This window comes from Coturnix japonica, chromosome 3, assembly GCF_054131305.1.
Source record: "Coturnix japonica strain WE chromosome 3, WE-NBRP24, whole genome shotgun sequence".
In the NCBI taxonomy this organism is placed as follows: Eukaryota; Metazoa; Chordata; class Aves; order Galliformes; family Phasianidae; genus Coturnix; species Coturnix japonica.
The window spans coordinates 49111254-49128413 of record NC_140665.1 but is presented as its reverse complement, the minus strand read 5'-3'; the positions used below and the strand labels follow the sequence as shown (position 1 = coordinate 49128413).

Sequence of the window (17160 nt, the reverse complement as noted above, 5' to 3'; positions counted from 1 at the left end):
AATGAGAAAAAATATCAGCCAGTCAATACACATCATTTAAATACTCTCCAGTAAGCTGGAAGAGTTAGAAAACACCAAATTCTGTTCTGCCAGATGAGAAAGTCAGGAGCAGGAGCACAGAGACACAGTGGCATTCCTGAACTGCTTCAAGCAGCAGAAATGCTTCCTGAGGAACTCCATGCTTCTTCCTCCACACACACATTCGAAGTGTTTTTGGCATCAATTCTCACCTCCTTATTTTTACTGAACACCACTTGCACAGAAGAACAGAGTTTAGAGATAGAGGTGACCCAGTGCAAAGAACAAGGCAGTTTTGTTAACCTGTACTCTAAAGCATGCATTCAGGCCTGTAAAACAAACATGTACGTAGACTCAAGATAAGTAATGTCTCTTCTGTAATTAAAACAACATCTTCCTAAGTGGCTATATAAACCTTGTTTATTTTGATTGGATTTGTGTCTCAAAAGACAAGCTATATTACAGTTTGCCAAGAAATAAGCAGAAATCTCTTCATCATTGCTTTGTGAAACATACTAATACCAAGTGTAATTTGTCCCTTTGACATACGCTACAAAGCCAAATTCACACACTTTCCCAAAGGCATGTTTGAACATAAGATGCAAATATGCTTTTTAATATTGCTCGCTCGCTAAATTACTATGTTATGCGCTTGCTCTTAACACATGAATGCAAAAGGCATTAGGTAACAATACTCAGAAGAGGAAAAGGATCAAGCTCACAAAAAATAGAAGACACTGATTTCCTCCTCACTCCTTTTCCACACCTCCAAAATGCATTATAAGCTTCAGAGATCAAACACTTACCAGCTCGAATGTGAGCATTTAACAATGCGAGCATTTAACACGTTTTTCTATTCCAAGCAAAGCAAGGAATAAAAAGCCCGAATACCAGAGAAGCACCCAAAAATGGGGTCACACAAGGTAAGAGAGGAATAAAAGCCTACAGAAATGGAACGAGCTGTAGCTTTAAGTTATTCCTTAAGTTCTTAAACCCTTCTTTCATTGTTCTTGAAAAACAGTGAAAGACCAAAAGATTAAAGTATTTACACAAGGATCTTTATATGCCTCTAGTTAGTACTATCATAAGAGGCAATACAATTGGCTTTAGAAAAAGTGACCTAAGGAGTATGTTAGTAGTTTAAGCTTTTTGAAGATTTTTTTCTTTATAATAGATTTTATAGTTCAGCTGTCCCCACAAAAAGCTTAATGCTTTAGGTGATAAAACACTGAAGCATGTTAATGAGCAAGCTTTGATTATACTAACATGAACATGAGATCCATGTTATTTAAAATGGACACACAAAAAAAAAAGGCATGAAAAATGCTTTCAGTTTTTCATGACACTTAAGAAAACGGTACATTTACAACAGCCTTTAACATACTTTTATCTGATGGTAAATGTAACAAATTTCAGTTTATAAAAAAAGCAAAACTAGCATAGCTGGTAGCACCGAGTTTGATTTTGAACTCCTGAAACATCAGGTATTTTTGAAAGGTCTGTTCTCCCAAGAAGAAAGTTACCTGCTTCCATCCCACAGTCACCAGAGCGAAGGATGCTGACCTGTGTTTCATTGTGAAACACAGGGTTAAGTGTTTGCAGTGTTTATGTGGTTGATTCTGCCTATGCTGCTATCAACCCAAGACTGTTCACCCAATAACTCCAACTATGTAGAATCTGAGGAAATAATGGCTCTGCTGAAGTCACAGGAAGCTTCCCACTGACTTCAGGCAGGCTCCACCTTCTTATCTTTAGCCCTGTTTTCAGCAGTGGGAAACATACTCCCTGTTTTTAAAAAAGAAATTCTACTGCCTCCCTTGCATCCTCTAAGCCAAGATCAAATTTATGGGCAACTGATATTATCTTCTGAGAAACTTATATCAAGACTTCCCAAGAAATGCTGAGTTGCCCCCCCAGGGACGCTACAGAAAGTATGGTTGCAAAAATCCTCATGTGTGCGTGATGGGTTTGGGTGTAAATTTTGGTAGTTTGGAATGCAAACTATTATTTGATGATTATTTGTGTATTATTTGATGAATACTATTAACAGAAAACTACTATGAATATACTATTAAGAGTAACAGTTAATTACTCCTCCTGGCACAGTCTGTGCATGGCAGCTGTTGAATAGAGTAATGCAGCAGACTCTTCTTAAAGCATAATGCTTTTTTTATTTCAAATGTAAATAAACTCATGTCTGGTGCTGCCATGTAAAATGAAATGTTCACAAGTAAATGGTTTCGTATCTTGCTGGTGCAACAGCAAACACCCACTCTGTTCTCTCACTTCTGATGACCAAAATTTATTCCCTCTCTAAATCCAATTTAGGCTGACAGTTAATACTTTCAGTAAGCAAATGTCTCAACAACAAAATAACCACTGCTTCCATAACAGCAACTGTTTTCAAAGGACCAACCCACAGGCTTTGCTTCTTCCCCTCACTCGTGGCCCCACTTCCAAGCAGAACAGCAAATGCGATTACAGCTATTAAGTATTCAACATGAAGTACAATCATTTAGCAGTAACAAAAATATCTTTCTATTTGCCGTAGTGTGCTGATGATTGTGACACGCTTTCTATATAAATGTAGACGAAACACGGCCATTTACTACAGGACAGATGTAAAAATTAGCATTTACTGAACATCAGTAAGTGAGCAGACAAAAGCATTGACCCTGTCTCATTTCCAGGCAGTCTATCAGCAGATGAAGGATCAGTTCTTTTTTTTACTTTTCGACCTATGTTTTTTCAGAACCATTTCAAAGAAATGATAGAAGCTGCTGAAATGTTTCTATTTACCATAATAATGCAATTCCGCTACTTCAGGGATTTTCTTCGGTAAACAATCTCAGATGACCAGCATTAAGATGAAGAGTTAAGCTACCAGAAAGACATGAAACTTATGTCAAATTTGATTCTGTGATTATCTGTAATCTGTGCTCACCTCCCTCTACAGAGGGAATCGCACTCAATGGAAGGGATAATTCTAATGGAGACAATACAACATAAAGCCTTACGCTGCCGCAAACTAAAGCGGCAGCCTTTTTTTTCAATTTAGTCAATGAGGCTTAGTATATCCAAAAGAAAGAACCACACTAAACATTTTCCTGCAGTCTGCACAGGCAATAGTATTTAGCATTTTCTGAAATCTAAAACTGTAAAGCCCCATTTCATTACACGATAAAGAAGACCAACTGTTCTTTGCCATTATTAACACCTGATCATTACAAGCCCCGTTCCTTACAAGGAAGACAAATAGCTGTGACTTCTTGTCTACTTGTTCCTTTCTCCGATTTATTAAAGGAAGGAGTCGCTTTATTTAGTTGTTTTTTAGTTGTTGTTTTTTTTGCTGCCAGTTTATCTGACAGAACAGCAGAGACATCCCTGAAAAAAATGCTACGAGAAATTATTACGAACTCAAAATATTTACGTGTTATTAATAGAAGATAGTGGAAGAAGATTCACCGTTAAGAGTTTCAGACTCTGCTTTCCAGGAATTACTAAGAAGGCCCATAGGCTATTAATGAGAGCCTCAACTTAATATCCAAGAGAAAAAGCAAAACAAAATAAAACAATATAATCACACCTACAGCAAATTGAACAAAAATACTTGGGGGGGGGGGGGAAAGGGGGAGAACATTCTGAAGTACGTGATGATCAAAGCTTTACAAACTCTTCTTATGTACATGTATGAAATGCAGCTATCAGACCGCAAAAAAGACAATGCATCTTAGTATTTTGTCCTCTGCTGGTTGTTTTTGATATCCAATCACATTGGTTCATTCTCCATCTCTGCAAAATAAATAGGCTAAGGAACTAAAATCCTGCTTATATTGTATATCTGCTCCCTTAACCAATACCGACATCATCCGTGCTAAAAGCTGCTTAGGAGCACAAAAAACTGCAATCTATTCAGTATTCTTTACATTTAGCCCATGAAGGCAGTTACACACACAAGACAACAAATGTATCACTTGACTAGCATTCACTGTACACACGCACTACATTTACGTTACCAGTTCACTGCGAAACAGTCAGACGCATTTTCTTGGCATATTTCAATCTTCAGGAATAAAAACGATTTCAGAAAGTAACACATACAACCAGCCACCAAACAGTAAACACATTTGTGCTTGCTAGCTTTAAAACTACCTGCCAAGCCAACAGTCAATTGATTTCCTTGGCGTAAAGTCGACATTTCCAATCTGGGACATTACCCAATATGAGGACTGTAAACCCATTCCTAAATGAGGTAATCACATTGGTGCTGCTATAGTTCTGGTTGACTTGCAGTTTCCATTACAATAAATCCTTGCGGCACATTCCCGGAGGTTTTATAAAACTTCCCCGTACCTTCAAAAAAAAAGTTACTCCAAGTTGAAACCTGTCATATAAGACATCAAAAAAAAACCCAAACACCACCAACAAGAAGCAGCAGCAAGTTTTCCAGACTTCATCCTCAAAAATAAATAAAAACAGGCTTACATTCTGCAAACCAAGAACACCAGAAATGTGAAAGGACAAATAAAGTAGCACGCTTTGTCTCTACAGTGTTTATACAGTGAAAAAGAAAAAACAGACTGATGCTCAACCCTCAGGGCAATCAGGCTCAGACCTCTCCGACTAGCACATAGCCAGTAATGAAATGAAGAAGTATTGAAATACTGTATTTTAAATAGCTATTAGGAATGGCTATTGTACAAATCCATGCAACTATCCTTCATAAAGGAATTTACTATGTGTTATAGCAGCACAATCCTATTTACACACTGAGTTGTTCCAGTCCATCACGTACACAAGAATTTTTAATGCATCCTAAACAAAAATAAAATCAATTAGGCAACAATCATCTGATCAAACAGACACAACCATGCTACTCAATTCTTTCAAACACATTCTTAAATCCAAGCCTTCACACTTTGCTGCAAACATCCAAAACCTGTCCATTCATATTTCAAGGAGCTGATTTTTAACCTTAATGAAATTCGGCACAAACCGAAGTGTTACCTGCTATTGACAGCTGAAAACCTTTCTTTTTATAGATAGACTTTGGTATTTTTACTCAGCGCAAATGTTTCTATGAAATGTCAGGAAACTTCCCCAAGCACAGCACAGGAGCTCAGAAACACTTTCAAAGGGCATCAGAATTTAAAAAATGGAGAGCCAAATAATTAGGGCATCACAACTGGCTTGGCTGAAGATACAAAAGGTGGGGAATATGAATGAAAAGGAAATTACTGTCTTTATACTTAGACCTTGTTATTCACTCTGGAACGAAATACAGTGCAAAACTACACCTTCAGTAAGCTGGTGCTAAGTATTCCTGCACACTCTTAATTTTCACATCACCTCTTTACAATGCCAAGAAACACATTAAAGTTTAGAAGTTAAACCTGAAAGGATGTTTTTGTTTTCTGTTGTTATCTCTGTACTGTTATCTCCCTCATGTCCTGGGAAAGGAGTGCTGTGAATCCTAAAAACCACATTCCTCCGATGCAAAACAGGAGAAAGAGTACATGAGGTAGCAATACTGAGATTTAAACACAAAACCAGCATTTTAAAACCCTGAGAAGCCAACTCTGGCCTTGTTACAACTTGTGCTTCTATCATGTTGAAAACCGACAACATAGACACAGGTGAACTTGCTGCCAGCTCTTCCTTGCCTCCCCCTTCCCCTCTCCACTCAATGAATAGAGAGGGAAGAAAAGAAAAACTACGCTTTCCAATAGCATTAAGAAGTCGCATTTGTTAAGTAATTCATTGACCACAAATATCACCTACTGCCAAAAGAGAGACATGCTGTCAAGTCTGTATCCTATAAATAAAATGTATTATTCTTCCAGTAATAGCTTCCTTTCTTATACTAGCCTATATGCACATACTCTTAGAAAATCATTTCATTTTTAATCTCCTTAGCCATTGAGACAATTTTACAGAAATCAGTCCAAATGCCTTACATATTTACTGATACTGAATTAACTGGATGTGCCCTTAACATCTGACAGAACCCTGTGGCACTCCAAATTGCTAAGCATTGTGTTGCAACAGGCTATCATGCATCTTCACATGCTCATTCTGGATCCTTGCTGTCAAGTGTTAGGAAGAAAGAGGTAACCAAGTCGTTGTAACAGCTCTACTTTTCTTTCCTGTATGTGTACACACACACACACCAGCCTTTTATCCTTAGTTAGATTAATAATGCAAAAAATGCAGTGTTTTGTTATGTGGATTCTATTCATTAACTCCTGAGAGATTCATTCCAAGTTGAAAAGCTTTAGAAGATCTTTTTTCTCTCTTCATAGCACTGTTTGTAGCCACTGCATAGAACATAGCCTATACTTTCCACACTTTCTTCAACACCCTGACACAGAATTCTAAGGAAATTTGGGTCTTGCTTGCACCTTCTTGTTTAGTATTGAGCATGCCTAGAACATAGTTTAGTGGGTACAGTAATGATGAGGTGACAGTTGGAGTAGATGACCTTTGCGGTCTTCTCCAACCTTAACAATTGTATGATTCTACCATTAGGAGACAAAGAAGAAGTCCTAGGAGAATGCTTACAGCACTACGCAGAGATGGCTTTTTCAACAGGTTAGCAGGCTATGCTAACACCCATACTGCAGGCAGACAGGATGGCTGCACCTGACAACGCTTCACCTTTTCCTCATCTATTTAATTGTTCTTTGCCAGAGGCCTCCCTTCTTCATGAGTCTCTCCTGCACTTCTGGGCTGCAGCACTAGGCTTCCAACAGGAATACACCATTCCCTGCTGCAGCATGACATACACCAGCTACCTTCATCTGGGCAATTATCTTCATTCCCAACATTTCCTTAATTTTAGATGGATCACTATGGTGTTGTTTTTCATCTGCTTCTCCATTTGCACTGTCCTGCAGCAGTGCCTCCAAGTTAAAATCCATCAAGTTCCACAGCTCTCACCTCAAGCACTGGCACTGACTGACAAAGAGCCAGACTAACATTTTAAAAGTCTTGAAAATGCAGATATCTTCACAGCCTAACAAAGAGCCTGCTAGTTTCATCCAAGGAAACGGAACTGACAACCCCAGCTATCTTTGGGCAACAGCAACGTACAGCTTAAAATAAGAACAACCTCCCTCATAAATGTTTCCCTGCCTTCCTACAGTGTGACACTTCCGCTCTCATAATCCACCTACCCAATGCCCTTTTGGCATGATACTTCAGTTAAAAAAAATAAAATAAATAAAAAGATATATTTTAAGGGCCCAGTATTTTTTTTTAACAAATCACTTTTTCATAAGTCCCTTGTGGTTTTCATTAACTCATTGCGAGACCTTAAAGGACAACAGTTTTCAAAATGTGCTGAGATTCATCTTCAGAAACTTTTGCAATATTATTTCTTTTGTATATATTACATCTAGAAGTAGGCACGTGCTACGCAGACGATTTTAACAAGCATAGCTAGGCTCTCCTTATTTAATATTCATGTCACAGGAGTAAAAATCCAGCCAGGAATCAAACTGTGGCATCCTGTGCCAAAGACAACTTACCACTCAGCTGGTAAGTTGGCAATTCAATTTACAAACCTGCATTCCTGCATTTTTATCCTTTGTAGAAAGGTGGTAATGTATGAGCAATATGAAAAGAGCTGGATTCAGATCATTAGAGGTTCACAAACCGAACACGCGAGTCTTTGGAGGCAGTCCAAAACAAAATCATGCCTAGGTGGTGATGTCCGTTCAATAAAAATTCAATGTCATAATTATCCTCTCACTTTTTCCCCAAAGAGCATTAGTGCTCAGAACTGTGCCGCTGCTCAGCCAATTACATTAATGCTGTTAGAAGACAGATAGGGCCGGCAGCCAATCGCTATGCCAGGTCACTGCCTGCTGATGGATAATTTACAATTATCAAGCAATTAGCAAATGAAGTGAAAATTCAACACTCATCTCCACAGAGCACAGAATAACTCATTTTAAAATTAAAAATATGTTTTAATAACTTTATTTGGCTGCAGCCACACAGAAAACCGTCTTCTTCCAGTTTTTCCTCCCGTACGACTGATAAAATACTGCGCTGTGTTCAGATAGCAACCAAATCTATCATTTGATATTTCTTAACGAAACGACCTCTTCCTCGCAAGAAAACATTTAACAACAGAAAAGATCAAAACTGGAAACTGTTGACAAAGGCACTATTTGCTCAACTATTTGAAACTGTTAGTTAACTAATCACTTGATGAAGATCCTGTACAAGAGGGTGAGTAGTAATTACAATTAGTCAAGCACCTATCTGTCTGGGACTCCATAATTTTCTTCTCTACAGTTGACAACAAATGACATAAAAATAAACTGATCTGCAGTTATTCTGTAGCACAAAACAAAATGCTGCTTCCCATCCATCATCAAGGTAATAGCTCGCAATGCTCACAACAGTCTGTAACTCCCATTGCCAACACTCACAACCCTAAATAAAAAAAACTGTAGAAATCTGACAACACCACTTCTGGATACATTTCTTTCCTTTCTAGACAACTACTGTATTTTACTTTGTATACACATTATGAACACTGTAACTGACTTTGTTTTAAAAGTCATCAGCAGTGAAACCCAAGCAGCTTAACAAGGATATCCACTGGAATTGGAGAATATTCTCATGTCCTCTGATACCCAATAAGCAGGCTGACCTCCGGGAGTTGATCAGGGGAAAAAAAACAGGAAAACATAAAGAAAACTGCTACCAAAAGGAAGAAGGGAAAAAAAGAAAAAAGAAAAAAAACCTGTTGATATCAATATGCAAATATGTTGACATAAATGTGTATGCTCTGGACACTAGCCTCACTGTGCTAATGTCAGTTCTAGGTTTTCATCTTACAGATAAATAAACCTGAACCAGAGAGAATTAAAAATATATAAAGTAAATACACAAGGCTACGTGACGTCAACTGAGAAAAAAGAAAATGGATGGTGTTTGACACATTGCTCTCTCCAAAAAGATACTAGCAAGACACTAAGATCTTATGTGACTGTATGGAGTTTCAGAAAACATTTCCACCATCAACACAAGATATTTACTTTTAAAACAGCCTCTCACCCTCCTTCTGGAGGAGACGTGCTTATCTCTGAATGTTGTCCTTGCACCCCTCGGTACTACCACAAAGTCTGAAAGCAGAGAAATGAAAGGAGCAGAGAAAAGCCTTCCACAAACCTGTTGCTGCGGATACTGCATTCCTCCCATGGCTGCTGGGGCTCGTCCCTGCATCCCCACTGGGTAGCGCTGGGGGCCAGGAGGGCCGTAGGACTGCCCGGGGTAGGGGCTGCTCTGCTGCGCCTGGGAGTGAGGGTTATTGCCCATGCCATATAGCTGGGGTCTCTTCATGACCATTGGATCCATTGGGCTGCCCTGTTAACGAACACAAGCAAAAAAACTAGTTTAGAAACGCTGGAAGAAACAGGTCAGAACAGTCATGCTCGCTGCGACAAAATAATGCAAGCATTTTCTCAATGCTTTTATATCCTTCTTTCAAATACATCAAAAACAGATTTGACATATAAACAGGCGAAGTACCATACTATGGCTTCCATTAATTGGATGAGTTTCTGAATCGTGAGTCTGGGACTTCTGTTACATTTAAAAATAAATAAAATGAACTACAGAGTCAAATTGAGACCTTATCTCTCACATCCAAAAAGACGGGTCTAGTAATTACCCAATAAATTCCAGCTTACAAAACAATTAAGTAGCCTGTTGTACACTGACTTCAGTGTGTAAACATACATAAAAGAATGTCTGTCAAGAGAGATATAACTAATGGGCAAGTAATTCAAACTTGTGAAAGTGTCTGTTTGCTTTCCTTGAGGAAAAGGGAAAACGTAAAGAAAAGGAACTTCCCAAAAAGTGCAATGCATACAGAATGCTGTATTTCAGTGCTCTCATATCGCTAGCATGTGCATTAGTAAGTTTCCAGATCATAAGGTAAGTCATAACCCACAATTTACATGGACGTTTATTTGCCTTTTTAATAGACTTCAGAGAATCCGAACTGAAATCACTTACGGAGGGCGAGGGGAAGTTTTATTTTTAGACTTTTTGGCCAGACTTACCAAGCACCTTAACAGTTTCAAGATGGGTGTCAACCAGTGTGTGCAATTACTCTCCTGTTTTATTACTGAGAACTAACTGAACCAGAAAAAAACACCAAACTTCTTCAACTGCAGAAGCACTGCGTTGTTTATATGGCCACTGTTTCTTAATTCCTCCCAATACAGACAGGTATATCCCCTCTAAGCTAGTCACACTCAACAAACAACATGTTGTTCTTACTACTTCTTCCTTGAAAGTGAAGACCTCAAAACTTCTCGCTTTTTTCACCCTTTTCCCCCATCTCTACAAATACCTATTTGTGAGCAACGTGACCAAAAAAAGCAGTTTTCCAAATGCAGTCACACTACATCTGCGTTGGTGGAAACCGTAACCTCATTCTCATATGACAGCTCCATTCATTTCAGAAGTGGACTGCTCTTTTTTTTTTTTTTTTTTTTTTGCCACCACAGCAAACTGCACATTCAGTTCTAATTTTGGCTAACTATTACTCAGCAATTTTCCCTTTATTATTTGGCCTTTTTTTTTTTTTTGTGGCCGGATTTGAAGTTTCTATTTTTCACCACTAAACATCCCTGGGTAATTTACTATTTATATTTCACACTTTTAAAAATCAATGGTTCCCAAACCACTTTAGGCCACCTGATCCCTAGCAACACACTCGGCTTTTCTTTGACCATCATGCACCACTCATGACTCTGAACTGAAAACAGACCCATGTAAGGGCTCGGAAGATGAACCAGAGATGCCTTCTTATAGGCTCCCAGGGAACAAGTTATATTTCCTTTCTGCAGGCCAATATACTCAACGTGTGTTTATTTCTGCGTTTTAATGTTCACTCTAGCATATCACCTGTTGTATTCCTCTCCTCACACATAAATCCTTGCTTAATGAAAGTTTTGGGTTTCCTTCATAAGATGCTCACAAAGCCTAACAGTGCTGCTTATTGCAACCATCTTCTGACCCTGGACACTGTTTCTCTGTCTCACTTCCTGTAACAGCATCTACTCAAATTCTCATTAGTTTTGAGTGTAATATTTTCTGCTCCACACCTGATACTTAAACAGAACTACAAAACAATGCAGATAATTACAGCTAAAACAGTTTGATACTTTCCATTAGGAAGACTATTTTCAGGTGCACATAAACCTTGCCAATCTTCAAGCATTTAGGCTGAAATTTTCCAGGCCATATGTATGCCTGAGGCTGAAATTCTCTGGAAAATTCAACTGAAACTGTTCAGCTATGTCTTAGAATGAGGTCACAGAAGAATACATCATTTATGTTCTTACATAAAATACTTAAAAATACCACTTGAATACCATGCTTTGGGACAGAGGATTTTAATTTGCCAGGGTAACACTGGATTTTAGAGAAATACAAGATATGTACCCCCTGTAAGAATCCCTGAACTTCATGGCTTCTTAGGAGGGGAGGAAAAACAGAGTGCAAGCTGCAGAGCACAGTGAGACCAGATAAAAGGAGATAAGAGGTATAAAGAGGTGGCTTGAAATTCACTAGACAAAGAAAGGACAACAGTTTTAAAAAAAAAAAAAAGAAAGAAAGAAAGAAAAAAAAAAAAGCAGTGAAGACAGAACTGGGGCAGAAAGAGCTGAAGAGGAGAAACAAGGTCAGGAGGTTAAATTAATACAGGCTGGATAGTCTTCATCCACCGGAACCAGTGACCTCCAAGCAGTGGAGGTTTTCTGCTTGTCCATTAGGTGGTCTGGGAGTGAGCTTCTCTGACATTCCACCCTTTTCTCTCCTTTCTTCTCCCCAGCCCTCCGTCTCTCTTCAGTTCTCACCCCTCCCTGTCCTACTCTGGAGAGCCTATCCTCCTTTCCTCTGGTGAGATAACAACTCAGAAAGAGCTCCAGTCACTGGGGCCTGTAGGTGACCTGTGCCATACTGTAGTCACCAGATGCAAGTAACAAGGACCTGAGCGAGGAGTAACCTGGGCACACTCAGAGCTTGCTCTGGACACTGCCAGAGATACAGCAGAATCAAAGGGCAGGACAAGCCAGAGAGATCTGCCTTTGCTACTAATGCTGCTTGTTCCCTTCATAGTCTCCTGTAAACAGTAAGAAGTAGTATAATAAAGTCCTCTGGATCATCATCATTAGGTGGAAGAGTAAGACTCTGCTACTAAGTAACAGGATTCAAAGCCATGGAAGAGAAGGACGGTCCATCTTAGCCCTCTTGTTTTCTTGTCCTGAGAAGCTCAAGGAGGCAGACGGTCATAACAGCAACGCTAAGACCAACTCAGCATTGTACACACCTGGGCATGCTCAGGCACAGACAGGAAGGCCTGGCCCACAGGTGGGGAACACATTATTGGAAATACCACACACACACACAAAAAAACATAACCTAGAGTGAAACCTAAGCGTGAGCAAAGCATCAGAGAACTGCTACACGTAACCCACTGAAGACACAAGTCACTCCGTGCGCTGGATGGTCCCTATGGAGGAGGCATCCTACCCTCCATCTCCCATGGTTTTCACCTAAAGCTGAACAAATTACTAAAACAACGGATTTTCAACATACATCAGTTTAAGGCATCCCTCATTCCCTGCCTTGAAGTCATCAGATTTAACATGCAGAAACGCTTCATATTTACCAACTGAACTACTTTTGTACTTGATGTGATTTGGAGACGTTTTGTAAAGTTACACGTTGCAGCAAAATTTGACCTACAGCCACCACAGGCAGATCACAGGCAGACTGCTCAAACTTCCTACTGTAATGCCTCAGTTTCTTAACTGCAAACATGAAAAAAATAAAAAAATAAAAAATCAGTACATCTTCACTGGAGAGGTGATTTTAAAATTTAATATGACAGTGATCAATACCATACAAAACTCTCAATAAAGAGCAGATTTTGTCTTCAGAACATCGTATGGTAAGAAAGACCTGGAGCCATACACTTAACAAAAGAAATGGTGCTCACTGAGTACTGAGTGTACTGTACGGTGGAGGGAGAAATTTAATTATAACTTTTCCTAACTTTACCACACGCACAGTTTTCAGCTTCAACATTCTTTTCAAGTTTCGCCTTTGCAGAAAGAGCTTTTTCTCACAACGTTTTGAAAAGTTAAGAGTTCTTACTTCAGAAATACATATTACAATCCTACGTGAAGGTTCCTTTAGCGTTTGTTAAGTTTAAATATTTACTTCTTCAAAAGCTTTCAAAGACAAGTTTGGGGTGACAGAATCGTGATGAAAGCGTCAATCTCTGCACGTTCCAGGGATCAACAACCAACTCCCCCACTCCCACAGAGTGCTGCTATGACTTCACTGAATTTTCCTACATCCCACTGGACTTTGATCATCCTGAACGGATGCTTATTTTCTCCTCATCTTCCACGCATTTACTTAAAACTGAGAAGAAATTAGAACTAAAATATAGCATTTAATATAATTATTTTAGTGCCATTGCAACCATCAATATCCACTTATTTCCCTGACAATAACCTGTTGCCAATTTAGTTTGCTCACCCTAATTTTTACTGCCATATTCTGCCTTACAAGCATGAGTGGACTTGGCATTTTCTTTGACTCTGCACCTCCTCTTCAACTTGCTGCATTTCATTTAAGCTTTGCACAGATCTGTAGTTCCTCAAAACACCTCAACTTTGTTCTTTGCTTCAGACTGCAGTAATATAATTTGTACCTTCTTTACTGCAGTGCCTATCTTTTATCACTCTCAAATTCACTTGCACACATACTATCAGGCTTTGTAAAAACAAAGCATTTCATAAGAAACCTTGTCCATTGCGTGCCTTGTGAGCACACTAAAACACCCAACAGAAGGTTTACTAATGATTTCAACAGGGCCAAGGTTTCATTCCTGCTCTTCAGATTAATAGCACCACCAGTAAGACAAGAAGAAAAGCCTACACTGCCTACAGACAGTAACCAACAAACCTTTTCTGTTACATGCTCCTTCTTTCAATGTTTTGAACAAAGGAAAGCATCAACTCAGCATCACTGCTGTAAGCACAAGTGGAAAAATTAGTATCTGCAGTTGTAAACTCAGTACTACCACCACTTCCACTCACCTCCTAGGCAAAACACATCAAATATATCTCCTTCTCTGCAAGGTATCTGGGGATTCAGTTTTACCTCTTCTAAAATAAAAGAAAAAGTTACTATTCTCTCTTGTCATTTAACCAGCGTCTTCCCGGATATCTCAGCTCAGCTCAGATCTAAAGCATGGTGCACACTAGAGTAACTTCAGCAGCTGGTTGATCAAGACACACTGGCACTTTCTTTCACATTACACATTAAATATACTACTGAGTTACCACTGTATGTTTCACTTCTAATGCCACAATCGTCATTTGAAAGATATTTACAAATATGAACAACATTGGTCACAGTCCCAAAATAGAACTTAACTATTAAAAGATGCCACAAAGAACCCCGCCAGTGAAGTCTTAGGGCAGGGAAGAGCAGGAGACATTACAAAGGTCACATTCAGAAGATACAGCAGTTCACTGCAGGATGAGAGTATTCACATGAGCTGCAACTACTCTGCAGAAAGAAGGAGTGCTTTATTTTTTGTTTAAACAAATAAAAGTGAAAGAAGCACTGGTTTGGCTGACAACAGCAAATACAGCAACTTAAAGAGCCTATAAGCCACACTGCATCCCAACAACTAGTGCTACATCATTTGTGTCTGACACAAACTCAACACTTTCAAATAAGCTTGCCCTCAAACTCCTAGAGCTACTGAATACAATAACTCTTTGTTTATTCACTGATCAACAGCCAAAGCTTCTGCCTCTGCGTTACAAAATAAATAAATAATAGAGAGGCTTTTTTAATACTGACGCTTTGAAACCTCATAATGAAGACAGCTGACAATCAGCTACCAACATTCCAAGAAAGATGGGCATGGAGCTCACAGCTCTAGGTCAGGCACCAAGTTACAAATTTATCGCTAGAGATAATCACGAGTATTCACCATAATACAATGACACAGCTGGCATGAGGTCGCAACTGGGGAAAAGATAATCCATTCCTAGATAATGCCATCATTTGTATGAACACGTACAAGGACTCCTCAGCCAACATTTTTACACAACAAAAGCTGAGTATCAGAACACAACTCTTGTTACGTATTTCAAATAACTACTTAAAAAAAGATGCAAACAAGTGTTTAAAAAAGTATGAATGAGCGCTATTAAAATCTGCCTTATGTTCTTATTAAAACCTGAGAGGTGACTGGCAGATATGTATCCTGTTTCATTTTCAAATAGAAAGCATACTAACTGTGCCTTAATAAAACTTTAGAACAAAAGAAGTCAGTTGCACAAATGCAGCAAGGAACAAGACAAATCCAGTGAATGGAGAAGCATTTACTAGCAGACGTTTAACAAAAAATTTGCCATCGTCTCCAAGGTGCTGCGTACTATTTCAGATGCAGGGAGACATCAGAAAGAATTCAAAAACTCAGAACAGAAAATACATAATTAAAAAGAGGTAGAGGAGAAAAGTAAAGTTACACCCCACCAAAAATCAACTACTTCTCCACTACAACTTTTACAAGAAAAATTAACATACTCGAGTGTCTCTGCATGGCTAGGAAGAAGGACACAGGTATGCTTGCTATCCAGCTTTCCTCTCGGCTCCCCTTAACCTAAAAACTGAAAGGTCAAAGAGACAACCATCCTCTGGTTATTATTTTGTAGACAGATAAACCTAAAATGATGACTGAAAGAACAAGTCTCAACAAACAAGGCAAAGAAGTCTGTTTTTAATGAATAACAACCTCCTCAATTTGCCACTATGAGGGCAAACAAAGGTTAAGACAACATCAAAAAGTAATTATACGCGTTTATCGCACCTGAAGACCAAAACAATCCCATGTCACTGACAAGTTCACATGGTTATGTGGATTGGATGGTTGGACTGGATGATCTTGTAGGCCTTTTCCAACCTTGATGATCCTGTGATTCTGTTATACAACTCAGAATTGCTGCCCTTCAACTCTATTTTGTCACTGCCAGATACTGACAGACAGGTAATAATACCCTGATTGCTCACAAGTCAACTGAAGATGCATCATCCTACCCCACCATGCCTGCAGCCTCAACCTGCTCTGTAACCTACTTTCCTAATTCCCAACTTGTTCTACAAGGATTTGGGAATTATTTTCCCACTTCCCTGACCCCCCTCAACCCACCTCCCTGGAATGCTCCTAAATGGAGCCCACCTTCCTTCAGGCACACAGAAGCTCTCACTTCCTACTGTAAAAGCACTCTACAGCAAGATATCACTAATTTCTAGTGCAGCAGAACCTACAAGGCTTCACAGATGTCTTTCAGCAAAGCCGTCTGCAACCACCCAACACACCATCACTTCCGACTGCCTGTCCCATCTGTTGCCAGCTCATGGCCAGGTGTTAGCCACTTCCATTCACGTCCAGCATTTGAATTTAAAGCCATCATCAGATGGCGGGCTTGCACCAAATCAACAGCTTTGGCACCAGTGCACATGAGATATGGGTACACTTCTCATTCTAACATTTCTACTATTGAAATCGCAACCCTTGGCAGGAGAGCAAGGCAGACAGCCAGGAGAAACGGTATCTTGAAGTTTTCAGGCTCGATTCATCAGAGGACGCATCACAGCCCTAAGGCCTCCTCAGCAGCCAACGCTGCAACTCGACGGGGAAGAGGAAATCCATTCATAAACCCAGAAAATTGTTGGTTAAAAAAAGCAGAACTCCACCCAGAATACCAGTTCCTTCTATTTTGTCTGGCAATGAGGTTCTCAGCTTCCTAGACAAGTAAACACCTTCACTCACTGTGATGGCTGTGCTGCCATCTGGAACTCAAAAAAATAAAAATATTCCCTTACCTACTTTGTACAGCTCTTACACAAACACAGGGTTAGATGGACAGAAAAGGATGTACTAAAAATAGTGTCTGTCAGGCAAGGAACAGCAAGCAGCCTCGAATGGAAGGCTCCCTGCAGAGATGTCCTGGAGTAGGAGGGGAAAAAGCAAAGTCCTGTAAGTGACAGAAGGGAAAAAATACCATAAATCCACATCAG

At 39.4% G+C, this 17160-nt stretch overlaps 1 protein-coding gene across 23 annotated transcripts in view; it reads right to left on the bottom strand.

Moving 5' to 3' along the window:
- The window catches only part of ARID1B (AT-rich interaction domain 1B), a 309844-nt gene that overhangs the window by 272355 nt on the left and 20329 nt on the right, over positions 1 to 17160 (bottom strand). For 22 of the 23 annotated variants that reach the window (XM_015858262.3, XM_015858267.3, XM_085541551.1 and 19 more), the window contains exon 2: positions 9205 to 9399. In XM_015858262.3, the coding sequence (XP_015713748.2) occupies positions 9205 to 9399 (195 nt within the window). Of the gene's footprint in view, positions 1 to 1541; positions 1608 to 9204; positions 9400 to 17160 lie in introns of those variants that run through there. The other variant, XM_085541557.1, reaches the window with a different exon arrangement.